Source organism: Tachypleus tridentatus, chromosome 7 (genome assembly GCF_004210375.1).
Source record: "Tachypleus tridentatus isolate NWPU-2018 chromosome 7, ASM421037v1, whole genome shotgun sequence".
Taxonomy (NCBI): Eukaryota; Metazoa; Arthropoda; class Merostomata; order Xiphosura; family Limulidae; genus Tachypleus; species Tachypleus tridentatus.
Window position 1 is genome coordinate 192,130,233 of NC_134831.1, and position 27,617 is coordinate 192,157,849.

The following is a 27,617-nucleotide window of genomic DNA, read 5'->3' on the forward strand; positions in this document are numbered from 1 at the left end:
CTTTAAAGTATTTTCAAGTAGTGAATATTTTAAGTGTGAACTGTATTATTTAAAATATGTGTAGATGAAGTTTTAAACTGTGTATTACAGATTGTATTGGAAAAGTAAATTACACATTTTAGAATACATCAAACTATAGATAATAAGTAAGGTTAATAAAGAATGTGTTCAGCAAGGTATTTATAGAAGATATGATTTTTCTATTAGCCTTTACCCCTGAATTAAAGGATAAATATGGAGTATATAAAAGATCTTGCACTTGTGGCTGGAATTATATTGGATAAACAAGCAGAAATTTTGTGTTTTGAAGTAATGAACATGAAAATGCTCTCAAGAAATTAAAAACTAGTGATTCAACTTGGATAAACATTACCAAACTCTGAATAACATTGAATGGGACAAGTTAAGCTAAAATATGAATTAAGCATAAACTAATTTCTCAAACTTATTAAACATGAAATGATTTTGAATAGAAATCTTGGTCCAGGTGCCACAGGAATGAATTTTAGGAAATTTATTTTCTAGATAGCACTGTATAATATGCAAATTATACATGTGCTTTGGCTGGGATAAGAAATTTCCTTGTTTTTTCTGGTCTCCTATAGGTGGTGGAATTTTTTTCACCAAAACATGTAGTTTTTAACTATACTGTATATCTAATTTTTTACAATAAATCATTGTGCATTTTTATACACTGAATGTTCTTGCTTATTTTACGAAATTATGTAGGTGATCTATGGCATCTTAATCTAGAAAACCTGGCTTTAGCTTCTAATACACGAAGTATGCTTGAATACCATATACTGGTCATGATTTGATATTCATTTGGTAGTTAGATATCTTCATTGGTTCACTGACAGTTTAGTATCATGCAAGCTTATCATAGGAACTGGTTTATGGTATGGAGGTGATGTACTGTCAGTTACATGTGGATGATGAAGATGTACACAGTGAACACAAGGAGATGTGAAAGTTAGAGCAGAGCAGTTTGATATATTTTGTGATGTACAGTGGTTCCATTTATTAGTGTCACATGAAATAATAATTCAGTTAAAATTATGATTACATCAACTGATCCAAATTAATGTTTCCAGTTATTACTGTCATTATTCCAACAGTCAATTAATTGATTGTCATGAAAATAACCAACTAATCAAAATTAACATTTCTGATTCTTAATATTTTAGATTTTTCCAACAAAACACGTAATCAAACTATTGCCACCAAATTTGGTTGTCCTGTATTTTTTATAGCAAAGCTACAAAGATTATTTACCACTGTCACTAATTTTGAACTTCTAAATAGAGAGAAGGCAACTGGCTGGGAGCACTTTCCACCAACTTTTTCTATTTATTTGTAAACAGCATAGTTTGAGAAACACTGTACTTGTTGATTAATGGAATACGTCACTTAATTATTCAGGAAATAATATTAATTGCCAAGCTCCAGTGAAAGTTGTTACAGACTAAAGGAAATGTGGTTTGTAGGTAGATAATAGAGTGATTTGAAGGGTGAGAAAACAACATATTGAAAAAAGAAAAGAAAAATATGATTTTTACACTTCTGTAGTTGTGTTAATTAATGATAAAACTGCTATGAATGTAACGTCCTTCTTTGTTTCATACACAAATTAAACATTGCAACACTGGTGATAATTGTACTTGCAAAGTTTTCTGAAAATATTTCTTAACTTAGGCAGTGGAAGGCACTATTGGGGGAAATGCTTACCAACATAGTAAAGTGAATCAGTGGACCAACACTATTGTGGAACAAATCCTGGGGCATGTAACGAAACTCAACAAACCCTTCAAGTACATTGGTAAGTGGTTACATGTTACCAGTGGAAGTAGTATTCAGTGAGAAATGTTTCTACAGAGAAATATATTTCCTGGTTTAAGTTGGTTAGTGATAGTCATCTCTGAATATGTTTCTGGGTTTGGTTTCATGTTGTATGTGAACTTAATTGAAATATAATTACTAAAAAAATTAATATATGCACAACTTAATTAACTTAATCATTGCTTTATACCCCCACACAAGTGGTTTGGGTGGAATTAAAACTTAGTATATATGAGATTTAAAACTACTGAAGTTTAGGAAAAGTAAATATATATAATTTATAAATAGCCTGTCTCAACTATTTCTAGTGTTGAATTGTTATAAAAGTATTAATGCTCAGTGTTTTCTGTAATGAATTAGTAGGTAAATGAAATTCAAGGGTTTCACCCAGTTTAAAATATATTTTTTTGTCCTCCAACTCGTAAAACTAACCTTAAATATTATAATTGTAAGCTCGTGTGTTTTAGATAAATAAGAATAAAAACATAAAAGGGATACTAATTCTGTTGTGTTTGTGCAAGCTAGCTATTAGTCAAGCACTGACTATTAACATTTACTACAAGAAAATTGTTATATCTCATTGACTGTTTTCAGGTAAAAATAAAATTACATAATTAAATAACAAATGTGTCAAATTATGTTGACATGGTAAAGATGTATGGATAACTTGCATATCTTTCTCATCTTACCATTTTGGGTATCACATTGTATGACTTACATTGTACAAAGATAAATATTAAAAATTTTTGTGTGGTTTATAAAATAGGTGAATTTAAGTTTCTTTTTTTTTCATTATATTTTTACAGTAACTTGTGTAATTATGCAGAAAAATGGAGCTGGACTTCATACTGCTAGCTCATGCTATTGGGATAACACTACAGATGGTATGTCATTAACAGAATGTTTTCTTTTTTTGGATGGAGTTGACATAATGTTGCTTACTGACACATAATAATGATTGAGAAGGAAAGATAAACCTTCTTAATTTTTAGGATATTAAATAAACTGCACTATACTCATTATTTATCATATATAAGTTTGGCTTTAAAAATAACATACTCTGTGCAATGAAAGGCAAATGCAAATCTTGTGAAATTTTGACATAGACCAAACATAACCTGTGCATGCAAGAATCTCCGAGCACTCAATTAACACTTATTGTAAGGTGTTTATTAAAACAAAATACTCTTTTTATAGAAACTATCACCTATGTATGAATGTTTAGGCTTTCTGAAAATTAGATAATAAACTGTAATTTATTTTTACCTAAAAATGTAGAAAAACTCTAAAGGTGACCATGCAATGGTCATAGTCACTCTGGCTCAAAGTCTTGTAACTATATAGCATTAACTCTCAACATGTGCTTGGTCCATTTAATTGACCACATGACCTTTTGTACTTGTATCAAGTTTTTATAGATTTGGTACTAGTCACTCTCAGTATAGTATGCGTGCATTCACAAAATTTTGCAGACTTTGAAATAAAAAAAACAAAACTAAAATGAAAAAACTAAGAAAAAGATTAGTTCATGAAAAAATAGTTTTTCTGCTGTATTCTTTAACCTATCTCTGTATGAGCTCAATCACTCTGACTGATCTTGTAACATAAAAAAATAAGAAAATTGAATCAATGTAAATTCTTCTTTTTTTTAATTTCTAGAATGACTTCAGATTGCAATATGAAACTACATTCATTTATCATAAGTAACTTTAACCTTGTTACAGTATACATCTATTTATAATTATAGTTTATTGTTTGATTGCCCTTTGAACCATGTCTAATTACTAATTGCACCATCATAAGTTGTAAATCACTTGGGGAATGTGAAGCTCACATTACACTGTAGATGTACATTACCCATGAGCTGCTCATGTACAAGTCTTGTGAAACATTTTTATTATATTATTTATTTTACCTAATTTACTCTTAAATAAACAATAATCATGGAAAACATCTTGTTTGTTGATTACATTTAACCCTACTTTTTTGTACTAATGGCAGTAATTCACAAAATGTATTTAATTAAGTAATACATACAGAACATAGAATAATAAATTGTAGAAAGTAGATGGTTTTCCATAATTATCAAAATTGTTCTGGCTTTCTAACTGTGAGATAAGAACCATTACAAAATCATCCAAGCTAGTTGTTATCTTTCCTGTAGGAATGAAACTTGTAGTAGCAGTGAAATTAACAATTTTTCATTCAGAAAACAATGTTACATAATACATTATTTTACAGATTAAAACTTCGGCTCTCTGTTCGTTATAGACAACATAAAATTAAACATAAGGGAGAACTATTAATGAATCCTGAGAGCAGATGTGACAGGTGGGTGTGATGAGAGGGGTCTGATTTTCCATTTGATGATTCTATATTCAAATGGAAATGAAGGCTATAAAAATTATGGTTTGCCCGATCAATTACAATTTCATAGTGAGTAATTTACATTGAATTTTGTACTTATTAGAGGGGTGGTGAATAAAATAGTGGAGAGGAATTGGCTAGTAAAATGTGTCGCATGTGACACACTAAGAGAAATTAAAGAATTTTTGAAAAATATTGCCTTATAAAATTTAGAACTTAAAACTTGTATGCAATAAAATATGAATTACTAGCTGAGATTTTATTCTATATAAACTGATATAACATAAGCAAAAAGTAGTTTTATTAAAATTTGGATGCCAATTAAAACCTTGCAATGTGTGCAGTAATGAATGCTCTTTTTGATAGGGTTAAAGGATAGCAAGAGATCTTTGGGCATCTGTTCTGTAATGTCCACTAAATTAAACTAACACTTTTTTAAAAAACAAAGCACCTTAGAGACAGACTTTGTTACTTTGTTACTAAAACTAATTTCAGCAATCTTAATCTCTCCTCATATGATAATATTTCCTTCTCAGGTGTTATCCCAGTTGCTATGTTTTGAACCTTTTCCTATTTTCCAATCTCCTTTCTTAACTAAGAATCCCAAGACTCTCACTCTGTATTCCAAACATGGTTTAACCAGTGACCTCTAGAATGAAACTGTAATCTATTTAGACTTATATTCAATATATCTGTAAATACTACAACCTAAAATGCTGTTTGCCTTAGCACTAGTGACACCACACTGTTTGGATGGCTTAAGAGACTGATCAACCATTAAACCAAGATCCCATTCTTTCATAACATTGTTAAGGTTATTCCCATCCAAATTATGCTTATAATTCAAATAATGATAATCCACGTGTATTATTTTGCATTTACTATCCACTGAAGTCAGAAAGGAGAAGCTGAAAATATGTTAGACATGTTGGCCCTTCTGGAAATCTGTTAGACATACATCCCTAACCAGAAAATGAAATAAACAAATACTTTATAGATATTAAAATTTTATTGAAGAAGAAAACATATTTAGATTAGCTGTAATGTTGTACTGTAACTAAATATTTGTTTATAACTTTCCGATATAGTACTTCTACTCACAAGGTTAACTTTTTTCGTTATGTGCTGCCTCCTTTTTCCAAACATTTTGAAGAATAAGGCATGCCACAAGCCTTTAAAAAAAAAAAAACATAACACAACTTGAAACCATTAAGAAAAACCTGACTTCTGGAAAACGCCCACGTATTGATGAATCAGTACAGCCTAACTCACCACTTGAATCTGTCCCATGATTCCTAATTTCGCATTCCTTAAGTGACAAACCTCTAGGGCAGATGTCCCCATTTTTTATTCAGAAGGGCTTGCTGGCTCCCCTAAATCAGTAAAAAAGCTATGTTCAGGAGACATCTTAGTGGAAACATCTTCATCACTGCATTCCTAACTCCTCCTGACATCAAAGGCCTTGGGTGATATACCCATTGAAGTTATTCCTCATTCCACTTTGAATTCTTCCAGAGGAGTCATAGTTGAAAGAGATTTAAGGACTTTCCCCGAATTGGAGATCCTCGCAGGTCTCACCAGCCAAGGTGTCACAGCAGTATGTTGAATCTTCACTTTCGAAAAGATGGAATTCTGGAACCAACAAATGTTCTAATACTAACATTTACTGTACCACGTCCTCCCACAACAATAAAAGCAGGATATCTGAATTTTAATGTGCAACCTTATATTTCAAATCCTGTATGATGTTTCCATTGTCAATGATTTGGTCATTCAAAACAATCTTGCTGTGGCTCCTTGACCTGTGCGCATTGTGGTGGTAAAGACCATCATGCCACCGAATGCGAACTCGAACCACATTGTATAAACTGTAATGGTACGCATCTTTTTTATTTTACCTCTTGCCCGAAATGGGTAGAAGAAAAAGAAGTACAACGTCTCAAGACAGTTAACATTCTCACTTAGGCAGAGGCTCAAAAATTATTATTACCTATTCTGACCAGAACTTATGCTTCTGTAACCTGTTCTACTACTACAGTAAGAGTCCAAACAGACCTTACACTATCCTCTACACAATCTTCACCAGCAAATATTTATGACACACTTCCCAAAATCAACACAGTTCACAAATCAGTGTCTCCTTCCATCTCTGTCCTGACCACACCTTCCAGTCATTGCCGAACTTCACCTTCATCAAGTCAGGATGTTTCCATGAGGTCTCCCCTCTCTTGATACCCCAAAAATTAAACAAACCACTCGTCCACGCTCTCGATCATTAGTACGTGTACCGATAAATTCAGACCTGACCATTTGAGCTAGAGCAGGATCCATAGAGGGCGATAGACCCACATCCAATAAAGAAAAAAAATGTTGTAAGCAGAAGGACTCGTTACTGTCTTCTCCTCTGAAATAATTATATTTGGCCACACGAATCCAATGGAACTGTCATGGTTTCCAATCAGATGTGACTGACATCAAAGATCTGATTGACTTTTATCATCCCATATGTTTTTCTTTGCAGGAAACATTTCTACAGCGTACAAATACATTTACTATCTGACACTATTCATTATATTAGAATGACTGGCTATGTGTAGGATGGGGACAGTTGTATTACTGGTTGATCAGCATGTGCCCACCTGGTCAGTGTCATTGACCACACCCTTGGAGGCAGTAGCCATCTGTGTCTCCTTGGGTTGTACCATCACTATTTGCTCTCATTATAATCAATCAGACCTTGATACCCTCATTGAGCAACTGCCAACCCCCTTTTTAATCTTGGGAGATTTCAATGGGCATAATCTTCTCTGGGGTGGCTCCCATATTGATATGAGAAAGCGTGCCATAGAGCACAACCTGACTCTGTTCAATACTGGCTCTTACACATATTTTCATGCACCTAGTCAGTCATTTATATCTTATGTAAATCATCCATAGATGATTGTATAGTAGCAGTAACCAACAGTATACACAAGCTGCTACTTGATGCATCCCTAAAACCTTGACATGTTCCCCACAGCATCCCTGCCCTTGGTGGAATTCTGCCTGTTCTATAACACGAAAAACTCAGAAACTTGCTTGGAATAAATTTCAAGATACCCCATGCTCTCAAACCGCATTGCATTTCAGCCAGCCCGTGCACACGCTTCCATAAGTTAGACGTCAAGGCCAGAAGGAATCTTGGATTAAATACACCTCCAGCATTTCTTTAACCACCAGCACAAAAGTTATATGGGATAAGATCCAGAGGGTGAGTAGAAGATATACTTCTGCCCTCCTCTCTATCTTAATATCGAATGGCCACGAAGTTACAGATGCACAGAGCATTGCCAATACTCTTAGGGACTTCTTCTCTCGTGTACCTAGCTCTTCGAACTTATCCCCTTCCTTTTTAGCCTTTAAAACACAGGTGGAGCATCTGCCTCTTTCCTTTTCAACTAACCATTCCTGTGATTTCGATCGCCCTCTTTCACTGATGGAACTCAAACTTGCAATTCATCGGTCTGGCAATACATCAGTCGTACCTGATAATATACATAATAAGATATTATGCCACCTTTCCCAAATCTTTCTTACTATTCTCCTAGCTGTCTTTAATCGTATATGGCAGGAAAATGTCTATCCAGATGCTTGGCTACAAGCTATCATACTCCCTATTCTGAAACCTGGGAAGGATCAAACGATTCCTTCGAATTACCGTCCCATTGCTTTGACAAGTTGTCTCAGTAAGATCTTAGAGAGGATAAAGTCTGCATTGTTTGGTTTCTTGAATCAAACAACCTCCCTCACCTACTCAGTGTGGGTTCTGAAGACAATGCTCTATGATAGACTACTTAATTCACCTTGAAACATCAATCAGAGAAGCCTTTTTAAGGCAACATCTTTAGTTTTTTTTATTTAAAAAAGTTTACGATACAACATGGAGATATGGCATCTTATGAGATCTTCACTCGTATGGATTGCATGGCAACTTACCCCTTTTCATCCAGCAGTTCTTAATGAAGCGCCGATTCCAAGTCCATGTGGGCTCTACACTTTCTCATTTTTTTCCACAGGAACTTGGAGTCCCTCAGGGCTGTATTCTGAGTGTCACACTTTTCATTATAAAGATTAATGCCATCAGTAAACAGCTACCCTTACAGTTGCAAACGGTCTTTTTGTTGATGACTTTCACATCTCATGTCAGTCATCAAACATGAGGTTTATTGAATGGCAGCTACAAACTGCAATCAATCAGATATTGAAGTGGACCATGGCAAATGGTTTTAAACTTTCACTCTAAAACCGTTTGTATACATTTCTGCCGCAGATGGGAATCCACGCAGATCCAGAACTCTGTCTTGATGATGTTGTACTTCCTGTCATCCCCGAGGCAAAGTTGTTAGGTCTTATATTTGATTGTAAATTAAATTTTATATTGCACATCAAACAACTTCATATCAAATGTTTAAAAGCATTAAACATTCTCCATGTCCTCTCTTCTACTTCTTGGAGAGCAGATCGATACTACATGCTCATAATTTATCGTGCCCTCGTCCGATCCAAACTTGATTATGGGTCTGTGGTTTATGGTTCTTCCAGAACATCAGCACTGAAAATGTTGGATCCTGTCCATCACCAGGGGCTTTGGCTTTGCATTAGAGTTTTTCGTACTTCTCCCATGCAATGTCTGTATGTAGAATCTCATGAACCCCCTCTATATATTCGCCATTTGCAACTGTCTCTAATGTATGCTTCCAAACTTCAATCCTTACCACAGCATTCTACCTGGAGTTGTGTTTTCCAACCACAATGGACCACACTTTTTAATAACAGAAAATCTGCCATTGTTCCTTTTAGTCTCTGTATCCAGGCACAATTAGAAGAATTGGATTTATCCTTGAATAACATTGCAGTTTCCTCAAATCAGCCTGCTCCACCATGGCAAATTACTGTCCCCAATTGTAACCTATCTTTGAGTCTTCTGAGGAAAGCAGATACACCCAAGTATTGCTCTTTCTTTGCTGAACATCTTTCATATGATACATCCATTCCTATATATAGATGGATCCAAATCGGGTGAATCATTGGGCTCTTCCATGGTTTGTGACAGTTCAATTATGGCACACAGACTCCCCTCTACAGTTTCTGTTTGCACTGCCAAATTGTATGCCATCTCTCTTGCCCTACATAATATTGAACTAATGCATTAATCAAACTGTACAATATATACGGACCCATTCAGCTGTCTATTGGCCCTGGAATCATTCCATGATAGTCACCACTCTCTTCTCATCAATATCAAAAACAAACTGGCCCATCATTCTCTCTTATCTGTCTCTGTCCAATTCTTGTGGATACCATGTCATGTTGGTATTTGTGGGAATGAGCTGGCTGACAGAGCAGCAAAGTCTGTCTGTTCTGGATCTGTCATCCCAGTACCCATTCTATACATGAACTCTGGTCCAGTTATCAAATCCAGACTGTACACCACATGGCAGGTAATCTTGAATGAGCAACACAATAACAAGCTTTCTCAAATCAAACCTTCTCTAGGTCTTTGGCCCCTTGCTTCTGTAAGGTTCGAAGAGAGGAGGTTGTTTTGGCAAGGCTACACATTGGTCACAGTTTTTTAACCCACCAATTCCTTTTTTCTGGTACTGCTGCACCAATATGTGGTCCATGTGGCACTCAGATCACAATCATTTACATTTTATTATCATGTCATCATTACAACCTAGAACAACGAACCATTTTAAAGGTTTTTGTGAGGCAGGTTTGTCCTTGACTTTGGCCCATGTTATAGGTGATTTTGCCCATCTCACTCATGTTTTTACATTTTTAAGAACCATTGGTCTTTTACACTTAATTTAAGATTTTTTATTGGACTATATAGTGTTTTAGCATGATTTCTTTTACACATTTTAATGTTTTAACACAATTTCTTTTACACATTTCAATTTTTATTTTTATTTGAACCCAGGACTGGAAAGGCCAACTTCAGGTGACTGCAAATTTGATCTTGATACTTCAGTCTTCCTGGCAATCTAAATTTTACACATTTTAGTTTTTATTTTTCTTTTGAACTGAACCCAGGACTGGAAAGGCCAACTTCAGGTGACTGACAGCAAGGGTGTACTTCTTGCTTCAGTCTTCCTGGTAGTTCATAATTTTACATGTTTTACTTTTTACCTTAATTGCCCTATACCTATACTGTTCCACATCTTGTCTGGCACAGATAGCCTTGTAGCTTTGTGCCAATAAACACTGAATACCTACCTACCTACCTCTCATGCAAATCATCATGAATCATCTCTACAAATAAGAAATCTCCACTGTCATGTGATGCATGTAACTCCATTGTTGTCATTCCACTGGAATCTTTGTCACAATTTCTTCCCCTATTTTCTCTTCCAGTAGAGTGTGGGAGTCCTTACCACTTCACAGTTCCAAGGTACTTGCAGGTTAATGTAGTTCTGCCTTTTATCTTATCCCGTGATGATTTTATTATATCAAGGATGTCACTGCACTAGGGGTGGTTTCTGTCAGTTTAGTTTTGAGTGAGATGGTTTGCATTATAAAGACATCTTTGCAATACTGGAAGTCAGCCGTGGATCAGTCAGTCAGTTTCTCACATTGCTACCATGTGTCCCATATATAGATCAGGGGACACAAGATTCCTTATGATCTTATGAATATATTAAGAAGTTGTGATCTTCTTTTGATGGTTGAGTTTTGATTTGTAGTTGACTTTGCTGCTCTGTCAACCAGCTCATTCCCACAAATACCAACATGACATGGTATCCACAAGATTTGGACAGAGACAGATAAGAGAGAATGATGGGCCAGTTTGTTTTTGATATTGATGAGAAGAGAGTGGTGACTATCATGGAATGATTCCAGGGCCAATAGACAGCTGAATGGGTCCGTATATATTGTACAGTTTGTATCATGCATTAGTTCAATATTATTTAGGGCAAGAGAGATGGCATACAATTTTCCCTTTTTTTTCCCTTTTTCTATCCTCGCATGATGTCAATTGCCAGTGTTCTGGGTTTTGCCATCTAGTTTAATTACAGATGGTATGATTCTTATCCACCCTGTGTGGATGTTGGTTCTCAGCAGCCTTGGTTTTGAATGTACTTGATTTACTGTGTATGGTTTTATCGCTAGCCACTCTACATCTGGAGGCACATTCTTTTACTCTCATCCACATTGATGTATTCTAAGAGATTGAGACTCCAATATATTGTGGTTCAGTTCTATATGAAACCATTGGTCATTCCCCTTTTGGATGTGCTCCTTCCATTTTCCACCATGCATGTAACAACATCTTTCGATACTGTGTGAAAAGTATACTTGGGGTACAGAAGTTGTGCAGTCTTCCATGTATGATTCTCTGTTCCAAGTATATATTCTTTCAGAGTGTCCTTTGGATGCTTCTTTCTTTCTTTTGCACAAGTTCCTTCACCTGTTTAACATGGGATTCCAGCTATTTATATGAGAAAAGGTAATGTACTGAGATTATAATTTTTCTGTATTAAGTATATATTTTCCATAAGTACCTGCTTCCTCAATTCACATTTATTCTCTTAAGCACTCTGTTGCATTAACATTTAATTCTTTATACATAATGTAACTGTAGGAATTTCCTAGGCAAATGAATATTTTATTCAATGTTGACAACTGTCCTGGGTAAATTTACAACTCACACATGACTACCTTTATGACTGCAGTAGTTGTATTAACCAAGGTATTTGAACACTGTGTTATTCAGTTTGACATCGTTTTTTATTTTTTTATTTTCAGTATTTGATAAATAAGGAGAAGGAGTTTTTTGTTGTTTTTTCGCTTTGACTCGCCAGCGAGATTTTGTCAGCTTGTAAAATTAAAAAAGAAACAACTTGAAACCGAAATTGCACATCTGACATCACTGGTGCTAAACATTAAGTTGACAACTTAACACATGAAGGAGGACATAAAATAAATCAGTTATGCTATAACTAGTTTTTTGAAGCAGTTACCTGTTAAATAATTATTGTAAATATAATATAAACATTATCTAAAGGAGTGATTGTATCACTAAATATTTGAGTGTACTTCAGTTCATAAGTAAATAAATATTTTTTTTCTGTGTTTTAAGCAACATATAAAATTGAAGAGCTCTTGCTTGAAACAGAATTTTCTTGCTTTGACTAAAGCGAATATTACTTAGATATATTTTATTCATTATTCTCATTTTCTGCCAATATCTTCACTACAAGGTTTTAATGGCTTTGGTGTTATAAATGAACAATTTATAAAAGTACTTATATGAGAGGTAATTAAAATAGTTTTTTTATATTATCTTCTGAATGAACTTATAAATTTTATGACATTGATAAAGTTATTGGGCGTAGGTGACCGATGCTTATCACATGCTATAATGATAATTAAAATTCTTTCTTACACCGTCTTTCCAATCACTTATCTAATGGCAAAGGAAGAAAAGTCAGCAATGTTCTAATAATGGTTTATTAAAGAAAGAAATATTCTAGTTGTGATATGAGGTAACTAACTCATGTGAAATGTTATTTGATCAACTGCTATATCTTAGTTATAATTGAAATTGTTTATATCAGTCCCAGATGTATAGTACTGAATACTATTAACACAAATGGGTGGAGGGTGTACATTCATGTTACCTGCATATTCCATAGTGTGACCTTGCAGAATTATTGCAGTTCTGTTACTAAAGTCAAGCAGCATGTTACTGCACGAATGTTAATTTTTACGTTTTCATCATTGTATATATGGGAAATTTCAGGAACTTAGGTTACTTCCAAAATTTTTTTCCCATGTTTTCTCCCTTTTAATAAATATACCATTTGGAAAAAGTACAGTTGTGTGTGTAATTATTTCAATTGTTTCTCAGTCCAACTGATAACCATGAACTACTCTTAGCATGAATTAACAGTTCTTCTAGGACTTTGTCAACTCTGCAGATAGCCCTCGTGTAGCTTTGCACAAATTTCAAAATCAAATAAAACAAACTTTGTCAGCTCTTGAAACATTGCAGTAACTCTTGTGGTTCTCTTTATCCTCATTTGCTAGTTTCTGTTGTGATTTTTCCACCTTTATATTGATTCCATGTTGTTATTTTATGTAAAATGTTTGCTTTTGGTCATAAAGGTTGTTGGATCTAGTCTTGCTTTATGCTCGTGTTCTCTTATTGCATCCACTTCCTTCTTTATAAGTTCCTGATGTAAAGATAAATAATATTAATCAGTTAATGGGATATCTACAGTGTGGTTTTTTTTATTGGATGGATGTGCTTCCCACAGTGAAGACAAAATTACATCATTGAATTGAAATATGAATGAAAATAAAATAAACCTTCAATAGATAATTTTTATCTATTTAATTTTATATGTAAAAGTAACAAATTACAAATTTACATTTAAGCTTGATTACAGTTGCTTTTAACAAAATCATTAGCGTTTGGAATTTCTTTGAAGTTTTTCCAAACATAATATGACAGTTGTATCTCCCTGACAGAAAAGTCATAATAGTTTTGAACAAAATAGCACTGGTTAACTTGATCTTATAACTTGAGTGCAAATTTTATATTATTAATTTTTAGCAAGTATCTGTTTAACAGTGTCAGATGTCATGATTTAAAGTAATTTCTTATATCTCAGCCTTGAGATGTTAGGGATTTTTGTATTAACATGTTACAAAAGCTTTTTCTCTGTTATTTTCAGCTATAAAACAAATATTGCTTCCAATTCAAAAGAGATCAGATCAATGTAATAAAGGCTTAGATTGATGGTATGCTGTAAGAAGAAAGAATGTCCTTGGACAGTTTCCACCACCATTGCAGTTCTGTTTTTTTATTTGTTTTATAAATATTGTAAAGTTGTAGTATAATAGGAAAATAAGTTTTTGGTTTGGGCAAGATTAAATAGGCTTAGTTTTTTTTGTTTTTTTTATCTGACCATATCAGGTTTCATTTTGACAACAAGTCTTCTATACAGGTCTTACTGGCATAAGTGCTTGCTTGAATGTAGAAAGACTTTTACTGAAAAGAAATACAGCCAAACTATATAAATACATTTATATTTATGATAGATTTAAAACTAATTACATGTATGAAATGAAACTGAATTAGAAAGTTTCAAAGGCATTTTGCTTATAACCTGAGTGTGGAAAAAAATAAAAACTGTGTGTAGTGTTTTATAAAACAAAAGAAAGGTAAAATAAAGTTGTATAAAGTACAAACTTTACAGGAAATTCTACAATAATTTAAGATGCCATAAAAACCAACAGTGAAAATCTATAAGAAATATAACCATTTCTAATTGTTTCCATAAAACAAAATGATTTCATTTTTAATTCTCAAAGCTTCAAATGCATACAAGTATCACTTAAAAATAAGGTATTTATTTGCAGAATCTACTTGCTGTGTAAAAAGGCTAAATATATCAAACTGTTATTTCATGAAGTATTTATGTGAGTGTGTGTGTGTGTGTAATGAAAACAAAACATAGAGCAGCTGCCTTTAATCAATGATCCTTGGTTTGGTAGAGTTTAAATGAAACAATTTCTTATCTTCCTGTTACTTTTCTTTTGTTGCTATAATTTTATTCTTTGAAATTAGGTTCTTAATTTATTTAGCTTATATTTGTTTGGATATCCAGTTTGCATCTGTTGGAAATTGATGTAGGTTATTAATTAAATGATTGGATAGTTCTGATTTATTGCCAAAACTTACAAAGTGAGCTGCTTACACTAGCACATCCTCGACTTAGAAAGTGAAGGAATAATAATCCCACTTCTGTTCAAGAATTTGTAGATTTTACTGGGACACTGATTTCTGCATCAACATAGTGCTATTAAGAATGGCATCTCAACTGGGAAACTTGGCTTCAAAACAGGAGGATTCTTGAAACAGTCTGTCAGCATTCTGATAGATGTACCATTAACGTCTGCTGTGGACGACACTATTGGTCAAAAGTTGAATTTTGGGAATGTGTTTTGTACATATTTACAAATGGTGAAAAGAACAAGAATAGTTAGAATTAAAGATAATTTTAATGGTAATCCTACTCTGTGTTGGAATACGTTTGAGAGACGATATTATTAGTATAACATTGATATTTTAATCGCATATATATTGTTATTTACAGTACAGCATATTTTATGTACAACATTTCTATGTAGTATTTTTTTTGTCATATTTTTTGTAAGTTACGTATGTACTAATTGACCTTTTTATTGTGTGTATTATAGGCAAATGTGTACAATAATATTCATAAACAGCAGTTTTTATAATAATAAATCTAGCATACATTAACAGTACAAAATAGTTGTGATAGTGTAATTATTGACTTGATGATTTATCTGTATTATTTCAGGTAGTTGCACTGTGAGATGGGAGAACAAGACCATGTACTGTATTGTTTCAGTTTTTGGTTTGGCTATTTGAAAGCTGATATTATATATACCAACATTGTGACTGTTTGCTTCATGAGAGGGACGTCTGATCTCTGAATTGCAACAGATTATAATACTGTATATTATTTCTGTTATATCAGTTTTTAACTGCAGATTGATTTTTTTTTTGTAAAATTTGTACTTCAGAATAGTTTTCTTTCTGGTATATACTGTGATTGAGATAAATGTATTGGCAGTTTTCTGTAGAAAGGTTAAAATATTGGTAACTATTTCAATTGTTGTTATAAAAAAATTATTTTGGATTTTACTTTGATAATAGTTCTAGTGAAATTAGTGTACAGTTCATGTACTTTAATCTCACAGCATCTTTTGGTAGAAGGTACAAGTACTACCTAGTAAAATGTGTGTAATAATATTTGGCTTTAGACAACATGTTTTTGAAATATACTATAAACCGTAAGTTTGCCACACTGGGTTTTTGGTGTAGAACAAAAGCTGACAAGTTTTCTGTTGTTTCCACATGTGACCACAAGTCTTTATGAGAACTAGTAACTTGGATTTGTAGAAATATAGAATAATAGCGTTGTCCAATATATATTTTCTTGTCAGCCTGTTATTGGTGGGCTGTTACATTTTAATTTAATTGTATATGAATGACTGAATCTTATATCCAACAGTAACATTGTTCATTTTAAAAATTCCTATTATGCTTTATTGTTTCGGCCACTGAAGAGTTGAGCTAAATTTTTACAGCAACAGTTTATACGATTTTCAGTTTATTAAATTTTGCAATAACTGCTCTAAACAGTGTATGTATTTATTATTTAACTTACTACCTTTAATTACCATTCAACATCAGAGTTTGGTATAAATTTAAACTGTGTCTTTAGCTTTTGTAACTTCCAGTGTGTAATAATAATTTATAAGTGACATTATATGGGATAAACAAAATAAGCACACAAGAATTATTAGTTGAATATTAAAATGAATGCTGGTTGTTTCAGTAAATGGTGTTGGGGACCCTGTACTTCTGTATGCTCTTGCTTGGACTGGATTCTGATACGATTAGCATATCCCCATGTTGGATTACCTGTGTGTAAAGTTGAAGAGTGTCATACTTTCTATATTCAATATGCAATTTTCACATTTGAAATATTATTCTACACAAATTAGAAAAATTAGCATTTTGTCAGCCAGTAATTTTTAAAGATGGGTATTAGTACAATAATCATTTTTGAGACTATTTAGTTTAGAAATTTTTAACCTTTGAGTGACAGCTGAATTTCCTACAATTTAGCTAAACATATATTTTAATAATTTACTGTAAAGAATTTAGTACTTATACACCTTAAACATTAGACTAATGAAATTTTAGTGTTATGTTTTTGTAAAATTATTTTTAATTTACTCAAATATAAGAAGGTTAGTACAAGTAAAATAAAAAAAAAATATATGGTTGGTGTCGATATCCTTACTCATAAGTTATAAAAAGTATTTTTCACATACGGTACTTTAATGCTCAACTAGATTTAAATATCACTAACTCTTCTGTTTCAAACTTTGTCCATTAATTTAGAGGTCAAAGGGTTTGCTGGTAGTCAGTCAGTACACGAGCAGCTATCGAAATGAATTGGTTCAGTTTTTGAGTCAATGCCTTATTGATACATGTATGAGATGGCACAAACAAGTGTTAGTCACTCTAGATAGTTAATAATTAAATCTTATAAGTGCACACATTTATATATTTTACAGCTTATGTAGTAAAATAGGAATAAATGTTTTTGTATAGTGGCCTGGCATATAATACTGACATTATCAAAATATCTGTTGTGAAATAAGAAAATTCATTACTGTTTAAAGTCAATTCATGAGTATAATAAATGATTAAATTGTGAGTCGTTTTCACTTCCAAAGTTTTGAAAGACTAGATCTCTTATGTAGTCCATTTTTTTTATAACAACTATTTCATAATTTATATTTATTGATCCTTAGTTTATAAACAGTTTTGTTATTTTTATTTAAAAAATACAGTAAATTTAAAACTGATTTATGTTTCAGAAAATGTTTCCAATTACTTTTATTTTGCTGAAAGGAAAGTTCAGCTGATAATATTAAAATATTTAAGGTTTTATTAACCCACAAAGTTTCCAACTTTTTAGAGTTCTCTGTCATTACCAATTACCTTATGTTTAATGGATTTAATGTGAAGTTACACATTGCAAATAGACAGACTTAATCAAAAACTAGATATATACATTATTGTTAGTGTATGATCTTGTGGTTTTCTCACATGAATTTTATTTTTTATGCTATCTGTTAATTTTATAGTTCTTCTAATGTTTTACTGATCACATCACAATTGGAAATCACTAACTGCCAATTTTGTGCCACACAATCAGCCAACTTTAAAACTTCATTAAATTTGAAATTATCAGTAGTTAAAGTAGTTGTCAATAAATGTTACATGAAAACAAAAAAACACCATCTCCCATTTTTATTAGAATGAACACGAAATAAAAATGGAGACAGACCATGTGGCTGGTACATGATTGATATATAATGTTACGTGACCATTGTGAGAGACGTGTTGTTTAGGTTCATTACTTAAATTTGTTAATCACTTTTGACACAAGTTCAAAGACTTTTATTGTCATTCTATACATTTAAACCAAACAAAGTATTTTAATAAATTGTTTGAAAATTTTCATAATTAAGTGTGTTTCTAAGGCCTCCATGTACTATAGGTTTAACACACAATGAGTTTGTGCACATGGCACAAATGTTTGCTATTCAAAGGGCATTTGTGTACTAATTCAGCTTGTATATTACTGGGTTTACTGAATGCTGTAACATACATGGTTGTGTTGTTCTGAGAAGAAGTCATGCCCCATATCAACCTTTCCAAAAGTAAATCTAAGGTAATTCTACTTTTACAAGGTACAGTAATAATAAGAGTTAAATGTTTTTATGTTGATATGAATTTGAGAAATGACCAGTGCTTTAAGAAAAGCAAACAAACATGGATACTCCTAAGAACTAGTTACTGAGTATAAAATTTCCAGTGTAGAAAAACAATGTGGTACTGATGGTGAATCATCTCAAAAACTTCATAGGAAAAGTCCATGTAGATCTTTGGCAAGCACATGGTGTGTATTAACTCTGTGCAAAGTGCCATTATTGACAGTTTCCATAAAGAAATGGGTGTGCTTTGTGATGGGCATAACATTCTTTTTTAACCTTTCTACTGTGCAGTGTATCAGTTTATGAATCAATTATATTGGTAAAACACTTTCTGATGAAGAACTCTTTAAAAGACAAGAAAGCTTGTGGGTTATATAAAACTATTTTAACCTAATATTTCACCATGTAAATTAGTGTGTTCCTTATTAGGCATTAGTGCGTACTTTTATTTATTTTCTTATTTACTGTAAACTTGATTTCAACAAAACTATGAAATTACTGTAATTCTGCACCATTTTCATTACACATTTATGCATGTATTAGCAAAATAATGTAATTAAAGTTCTCTGAACAATGTGAGAGGATAGCACAAAGAATACCTATTGATGTCAGGTAGAAAGCTGGTGTCTGAGCTGAACAACTTAACATGTAAAATAATAAAACAGCAGTAGGTATCTCAGTATTTGTTTAAACTTGTTTGCATGTAAAAAAAATAGATATTGAGTTTATGTTTTCAAATACAGTTTTATGAAATGCTGTGCATGATTCTGGCTAAATCTTAGATAGATAGAATCTCCTCATGGCTCCCTGCCATTAATACTTAAATATGATTTCATTTGACTGTAAATTATTACTGTTAGACTTATTAGAACTCAGATAAGATATCTGATATTTTACATGACACAATAGTAAAACATATTGAAGTACTGTAATAAGTAAATGAAAGCCTGTTCACATAATTAAATATAAACCAAATATTCATAACTGAAATGTCAAAATGGTGTTACAATACTTAAATAACTTTACTCTAAACCTCAAGGCTAAAATTTAAGCTGTAATAACTTGGCATTGAACTAAAAAAAAAAAAAAATTTAAATATTAGTTAATTTTAAAATCTACAGATTTTCTCAGTAATTCTGCAGACCTTGTGCTAACCTCTCTGAACCTGTGTTTTGCCCAGTGCATCAGGATAATAACTTGCATTTTTATTCCAATCTCCGTATGAAATGAAAATGCATTTAATTGTGCTTGTGATAGAAATTGCTTGTGCAGTTCTTTGTGCACACATGCTGTTGCTTACATCTGTTTTTATGAATGATAATCACATATCAGCACTTAAACAAACTATTAACTGTTGCAAACAACATGGGAAACATTGTTCATCTTGGTTTGTTCAGTGTCAAGAGCTGTTTTATGATGTGTTAATTTGCATTTTGTATAGAAAATCCAGTTACAAATGCAGAATTCTCCATAAACACCAGGTCTGTTCAAACCTAGCTTAAGAGTAAATTTACTGCTACATTTTACCAGTGGTAACAAACATTTTTAAAGAGTATCTTCACTGTTGAAGAAAACTGTTAGAAGCATCCTACCCTTTCTATCATTTATACGCATTAGATATAGAATAATAGACAATTGTAGAGTAATACTGAAGTCATTTCTTTTGTACTAATTTAAATTTGAATACTTTTCAAACCTGGACCCATAAGGAATCTTTTGTTTCAGGACTTGTGATGTGTTTTTAACACCGAAACCAATAAATAGTGAGATCTTTCTCTAACATTTGTTAAATATGAATATTGATACAAAACTATCTCAGGATGGCTGGTATGGGTATTAACACTTACCAAAAGTTGCAAACCCTCTTTGATAACCTAAGAAGGCTGAAATGTTGTTCTCTGCTTTATTTTGGTAAAAACGATAATCTCTATACCAGCTGTCCTGACATATGTTTTTACTTTGAGTTTCTCATCATCACACAATAAAAAAACTCTGCTGCAACCCAAGCTGTGACAGATACAATTCATTTTAGTTAATAAATAAAGCTGTTATGGAGTGCCACATCAATCTGAGTTAAAATATGAACCTGAAGTGCTTTTATTCTTAAAGTAACTTGCTAACTTTCTGGTATGTTTATATTGTAAACTTTGTATATTTTATTTTAAGTACTTTGATAACAAAGAAAACTTAAGTTTAATTTACCTTCATATTACATTAAAACCTGCAAGAACTTGAGAGTTGTTTCTGTAATGGATGTCAATCAAGGTACTGTTGAACCATCATGCGAGACTAATGCATGTTGTTGGCTGCATGGCATTTTCCTAGTCTAAGACTACAAGTTGCCTTGTGAGGGTAAAGATCTTAGTTCCATATCATCTGATTTTGATTGACAGAGGCATGTAGCCACCATTTCTAGGGCTGAAGTTTTGTAAATTTGTTTGATCTTTGACAGTTTTAAATTTAAACTACATGTACAGTCAGCAGCACAAAATCACAAACTATTATCTGAAAGGGATAAAGTACTGGAATATATATATATGTTGCCATTATATATTTGTAAGTAAACTTCCCTTCTTTTTAAAGCATTTTCCAATGAATTGAACTTTTAGAATTCACTAATCAGCAGTATCAGACACATTGCCCATTTCTCACACTGATTGATATTTGTAATTTTTAGGAGCAAAGAACACAGTGTTACCTCTCTTTTCACAAGTCTTTTATATTTGTTTATAAACTTTTGGTTCATTAATATGGTGTTTGTAGGGTTGTAAACAGTCTGTATAAATTAGTGCTTAATTATTATTTTGTCTACATTATAGAGGCTACTTGAAAGTCACTTACATTTTACCATGTTAAAGGAATGCCTTCGCTCATCTTACTACATAGGTATACCTACTAGTATGAACTTTAAAGTTTTTTTCCTTACAGCACAGAATGTTACATATTAAAGAAATTCTCTTCACTCAACTTTTGACATCATTATGATCATATGCATCCTTTCATTTAATTAACAATTATTGTGTATTTTTAAAAACATTTAACCTGGAAAATAAAGCCATGAATGTGACTTTTTATTGCTCTCTTACCTGCATACATTAATACTTGTTTTGCATGTCAAGAAATTTACTTACATAGTATTATTTATAAGTAACATCTTTACGTTTCAGTTGCTCTGGTGTCTGAAAAATGATATAGCTTCAGAAATGTATGAATCTGAACCTTTACAACACTCGCTTGACAAGTTACTATTTTGTTCAATGCTCATATTTTTTTCACTAATTGAAATGGAAGAATGGTCAAATTCTGAAGTTACTTCACAAGGAGGAAGAGGAATTTTATCCAATTCGATACTCTCATCAGAACATTGATTTTTTATACATTCTTCAACAACTGCAGGTTTACTAGAAAGCCAACTATGAGGGTTTGGTCGAGTTTGTGATGAAACACAGGGAATTTTCTTGTTTTTGCTACTGTCTTGAGAAAGACATGCATCCATATTTTCAGGCTCTCTACTTGATTTTCTCTTAGCATTATTTCCAGATGAGGACTGTACATACAAAAACTGGGGTGGTGCAAACTCCATGGGCCGCTCTGCTCTTTTGATTTCTATCCAGTCCATTTGACTCACTGAGAAAAAAAGACATAAAACAAATGGGATGGAGACTTGTAGTATCTGTAGATTATGATGAATTAACAATTACATGGATAACAAAAGCATTATAATATACTACATAAAACTCAAGTACAGAGACAAGCCATTCCCTTATCAAAATAGGCCTATCTTCCAGTAAATGTGTTTCTTTCATAGATAGCGATTTTGATTAATATGACATAAGAGGAAAAAGAGAAGTCTCAACAGTTCTAAGACCATAAATTTCCCCACAACTTAAATATATAAGATCCATTATTTTAGATCCAATGATTGCAGTATGTTTAAACTTTATTCCTATTAACAGTAATTTCCTCAATGGCTAAGCAGAAAAACCAGTAAGTTTATTTTAGGAGTGAAGCTAGTTGAGTGATAGTGTGGTATTAATATAGCCATATTTTCAGTTAATTTTTTGGCAAGTAAAGAAACAAATAAGTGTGTTTGACAGGTAATAAAAGACAAGTTCATCACTTAAAAGAATGTTTTTTCCAAATGTTTTTGTGTAAAGAGCTGAAAATTTATTAAAAATATTTCACAGCACAAGTCAGAACCACACAAAAAATTAGTCTTTTTTTCAAACACTGCCTGAAAATCTGTACATAAAAGACTGTTGTTTTTTTTTTTTTTCTGAATTGCAACCAGTCCTATATATGGATTAAAGCAACATGCAAATAAATTTACTCAAAAAGGTACACTAATCTTCAGTTACCAGTGATACAAACTCCATCTGGTGACAAATATGAAAGCTAAAAATTTAGACAAAAACTTTTTTTTTCATGCTGTGTGACAAATTTTAACAATCACTTACTTTTTCTGTGCAAGTCTTCTTCCTTAAAGATTTTCCCATTCAGGCAATCCTTTCCAATATCCCATGGTCTGACTTCAATGGGCTTTTCTGGAGTCACTGGAATTTCTTTTATTTCTGACTTAGAAGCAACTAACTCTTGTGGTTCTAAAGAGACATTACTATCCATGTGAAGTTCTCCTTAAAGAAAATGCATGGAACTTATAAGCCTGTATAACATTGATGAATATTCACAAAATAAACACATGGTTCAAGATAACCATAGTGAAAATGATGTAAAAGAAAACTCAAATACGTATAATTAGACTAGGTAGATAAATAAAAGACTATTTATTGTAAATGTAAAGAGAGAGAGAGAAGCACATGGAGTATAACATTTCATATTTATTTTTAACAAAAACTTAACTTTACACACTTTACCCCAGGTTAACTGCAGACTATTTTTTCATGTTTTGTATTTTAATTATTTTTCTGTTAGCATGGATATCAGACTGACAAGCATAAATTCCGCAAAACTCTATCTACTCTTAAAATATGTCACACCTTGTTAAATTTACGTGTTGTTTGAAGAATGTTCATTTTGAGTGGTTCATTACTCTTCTGTTGCCATATGTTCTGACTCTGTTGTTTATAATGACAATGATACATTACCATCATAACAATCTGAATTTTAAAAACAGCAAGTTGTAAGGTTCTTCCAGAAAGAAAATATTTTGATGGATTTCAATTAAATGTTAAATGGGAGATTTGTGACTTAAATCATAAGTAGTCACTCCACTCTTTCAATTTTGACATTTAAATGAAATAAATTTCATGCTGGATCATGATATGCATTTTTTATTCTGGCTATTTCACCTTTATTTCAGGAAAAACAACATATTTTACTGATGCCTGGCAGATGTAGTCTTACAATACACCACCATATACTCCTCATGTATCAATTATAGAAATGATTTTCATATAATGAAACTGCTACATAAACGTTTGCCTTTTACTAGATTATCTTATCAGAAAATCGTGTACTGCGAATCACTTTTATCATATATCAAAACAGTGTTTTTGTATTTTTTCCAATCCAAGTTGCACAGATTTGATGAAACAGTTTGATACTTGAGAAGTTTTCTACAGATTATTTAGCTTCTGAAAATGTTTTTGATTTTAATACATTATATTTTTGGAAATTCACAGATTTGAAAACACAAACAATTAGAGAGGTTGCACATATATATACCACCACTCATTTTTGAGATTGCACGAATTTATGATGTTACATTTCCTGCTGGAAAACTCAGAAAATTCTTCTCTGATCCATAATGATCAATGATCCAAATCATTTCACATAGTGTGATGAGGCTCAACCTTAATGTGCCCTTTAAATTTGGTACAATTGAAACGCAGATTTCCGCAGTTTTCACACGGCCAACGATCACCCACGAGATTCGTGTAAATTCGAAGAGAAAATATGAGCGATTTGGGGGCCGGGTAGGTGGTTTTTGAGGAGAAATCGTATTTTTTCAATGTTTATTGCAGAAAAAAAAAAAATCTGACTGCCATCTTGGAGGCAGTCTCGTTGCAGGTCTCGTGGTCTGGTATCGTGTGCATACCAGACGATAAAATATTCTCTACGCTCCAAAGAAACAACAGCGATTGAAATGTTTAAAAGGAAAGATGTTCATTTTGATCCTGTAGACAAGATAATGTGTAAGGACATTAGATCAGCAGCTTCAAAGTATACCTCAAAGCTGAGGGAGAACCAGAAGAAAAGGGCAGAAAGGCTTGAGGCCTATGGTTCTGTGAAATCTGGCCCAGCCACCTTGGCTAAAGAAAAAGTCCAGAAAGCCGCAGAGAGCTGCCCATTCAGAGAAGGAGAGAAAAAAAGCTCGGAAGAGAGCACTGGAAACCCTTGTCTCAAAAAAGAGGAAAGTAGCCAAGATTGATTAAAGGAAATTAAGTGATTTGAAATTTGACTGTAATTTATGCAGCAGAACAGACGATGATATCAGTGACTGAAAAACATTTTATTATTATCTGCAGCATACAGTGCCAGTGGTTTATTTTAAAGCGTATCATTAATTTTATTTTGAAGCAATGTCAAAGCTTTCCTTGATTTGCTGTTTCAGTTTGTATTGGGAAAGAATGAAAAATATACTGATATTGAGGTACCAGTAATTTACTGACAAGATTGTATAGATGAACAAGTTTTACTGTAGGTAGTCATGTAGAGTAATTTTAAGTAATTTGAAATTTTAATGGAATACATGCAGCAGAGCAGTAGTTGTTGATGTCAGTGACTGTACAAAATTTAATTTCTGAAGCATATCACTGATATCAGTAGTTTAATATTGAACCATATCAGTAGTTAAATTTTTAAGCAATGTCATAGCTTTCCTTTATATGCTGTTTTAGTTTGTATTGTCAATTTGTGAAAGAATGGAAAATTCACTGACATTAAGGTACCAGTAGTATAATGACAAGATTGGATAGATGAACAATTTGAACTGTTGGTAGTCATGATTAGTCAAAAGAGTAATTTTATGTGATTTGAAAATTGTATGGAATATATGCAGCAGAGAAGTAGTTATTGGCAATGACTGTAAAACATTTACTTGGCAGCATACCAGTAGTTGATGATGATGATGTTATTGATGACAAAAAGGATAATAATGAAATGATTTGTATTTGAAATATTTACTGAGTTATTTTGGCTTTATTAACTCATATTACTAATATATTTTGATTTAGAAAAAAATTAAACTGAATAAATAGCAAATAAACAATCTTAAATTTCATTTATTTACTTTTTATTTTATTTGTTAATTTTAGATATTTTGATATATTTTCTAAAAAATGAATGCAAATTAAAAGAATAAATCAATCTGCTAAAAACTGTAAATGAAAGTTATAGTTTTTATTAGTTTGATTTAGTCTTTTAATTTCCTTTTGTTATTTTATATGATATATATTGTGTACTTTTCCAACATTGCAATGTCAAAAAACATAAAGAAATTATGTCCCAGATTGCACCAAATAGCATCCATTTTTTTTTAAATTTCACGGGGGGCATACCCCCGGACCCCCCTAGTCAGGGGCAGCTGCGCCACGCTGTGGCACCTCTGGCACCAGGCTATATACCTTTTCTTCTTTTTTTCATAAATGTCATTAGCATGCCTGAGATCACACTTTACTTTATTAACCTAAGACCCTAATAAACCCTTATCTCCCCATTATAAAAAAAATAGTTATCCAGTATCTGGATCTGGACTGAATCTGAGAAGGACTATTCCATACTGACTTCCTGTCTTGCATGAACCTTAGGGTCAAGGGTAATTAAAAAAGGTTCATTGTGACCCCCTTTTTTAGTTTTTTCAAATAAGTTATTGAAAATGCTTACCTTCATTGTACAAGTATACAATCTTATACCTTCCTAAACTTTCATTAAAGTTTTTATTTTATAAAACTACAAGTTATACCTTTGTTTTGATTTTTAAAAAAGTTGTTCCACTAGTATACAAAAATAGCTATTTTACCAAAATTATAAGCAAATAACTTTTCAGCCCATTTTATGTACTGATGTACTATTTCAATTTTTTCAGTGTTTTTTTCTTTGTCCATTCAAATATTTACTTAGACCTCTAGACCTAATTAATCTTTTCTTCCAGTAACATACCATCAAACTAAGCTTTTATCATTTTATTCTGACATTAGCTTACATACAGTTGAAAATATAAAAAAAATAAAGCTTCCATTAGATGTGCAGATCACTATCATGTGACTTGTCACAGCTGACAGGTAATTACATTATGCCATAGTAAACAAGGCTGAGCAACGATGATTGGCCAAAATCAATAAAGCTATTTTTAAATTGAAGTTACAGTGGTTTCTTAAAACTTCTTTTACAAGTTATTGTCACTTCAATTATTCTTTCATACCTCTCTCTTACTTATTTACTGTATTTTATTATAATAACAACAGAAACCAATATAACCCAAGGGCTTTTGTAAAGTAGTTGCTAGGACTCATCATGGTCTACTGTGACCTTTCAAGTATGTTGTAATTCAAGTTTTGAGAACAGCACAGTGCTTCAAAATATATAGATATTACTGCTTCTCTTACTTTAAACAAGGTTTTATTTTACCTTTCTTCATAGATAAATATAGTTTTAAAATTAAGTATAGAAAACAAGAAATCCACAAGCATTATTTTATGTTTACCACAAACTTTCTATTTGAACACACAACTAAAGTGCCACTAGAATGAATCACTACAAACATGTAACTTCCTGATCTTATCATGTCCAACTATTCCTATATCATTTGCAATCAGATGATCACAGCAACATCTTGCCCTGAGCACATAAAAAACAGGGACTACTTTGAAAAACCCCGAGGACCCGCATAAGCCTTTGGCTGATTACTATGTAATACTTTATCTGTAATTACTAAACTAAAGTAAAAATGTTACATTAAGCATTTCTGATAGAAACAAAAGATTTTAAAATAGTTAAACCTATTTACTGTACACATGCCAAATGTTACAAACCTTACAGTGAAACTTTTTGTAATTAAAAATGTTAGTGTCTCT

The 27,617-nt window shown here is 32.3% G+C and overlaps 2 protein-coding genes across 3 annotated transcripts in view; one reads left to right on the plus strand and one right to left on the minus strand.

The window, feature by feature from the left end:
• The first annotated feature begins 234 nt into the window (after nucleotides 1-234).
• Nucleotides 235-17,671, plus strand: LOC143257895 (dynein light chain Tctex-type 1-like). The gene is made up of 4 exons (XM_076516920.1): nucleotides 235-309; nucleotides 1,696-1,819; nucleotides 2,646-2,723; nucleotides 15,582-17,671. Exons 1-4 carry the CDS (start codon nucleotides 235-237, stop codon nucleotides 15,650-15,652), a joined length of 348 nt encoding a protein of 115 aa, XP_076373035.1. The 3' UTR covers nucleotides 15,653-17,671.
• LOC143257571 (coiled-coil domain-containing protein 174) overlaps nucleotides 16,307-27,617 on the minus strand; it is a 59,541-nt gene continuing 48,230 nt past the window's right edge. Inside the window, exons 10-12 of one of the 2 annotated variants that reach the window (XM_076516445.1) lie at nucleotides 23,040-23,216; nucleotides 21,714-22,209; nucleotides 16,307-16,711 (exon numbers count right to left, since the gene is read on the minus strand). In XM_076516445.1, coding sequence (XP_076372560.1) covers nucleotides 21,746-22,209; nucleotides 23,040-23,216 — 641 coding nt within the window. In that variant the 3' untranslated portion in view covers nucleotides 16,307-16,711; nucleotides 21,714-21,745. Of the gene's footprint in view, nucleotides 16,712-21,632; nucleotides 22,210-23,039; nucleotides 23,217-27,617 lie in introns of those variants that run through there. The other variant, XM_076516444.1, reaches the window with a different exon arrangement.

Bases quoted from the DNA above. Each gene is read 5' to 3' on its own strand.
- LOC143257895 (XM_076516920.1), top strand. From the start codon at position 235: ATGGAGTATATAAAAGATCTTGCACTTGTGGCTGGAATTATATTGGAT. The intron at 1,820-2,645 runs GTAAGTGGTTAC...ATATTTTTACAG, and splicing joins CAAACCCTTCAAGTACATTG to TAACTTGTGTAATTATGCAG. The intron at 2,724-15,581 runs GTATGTCATTAA...GTATTATTTCAG, and splicing joins TTGGGATAACACTACAGATG to GTAGTTGCACTGTGAGATGG.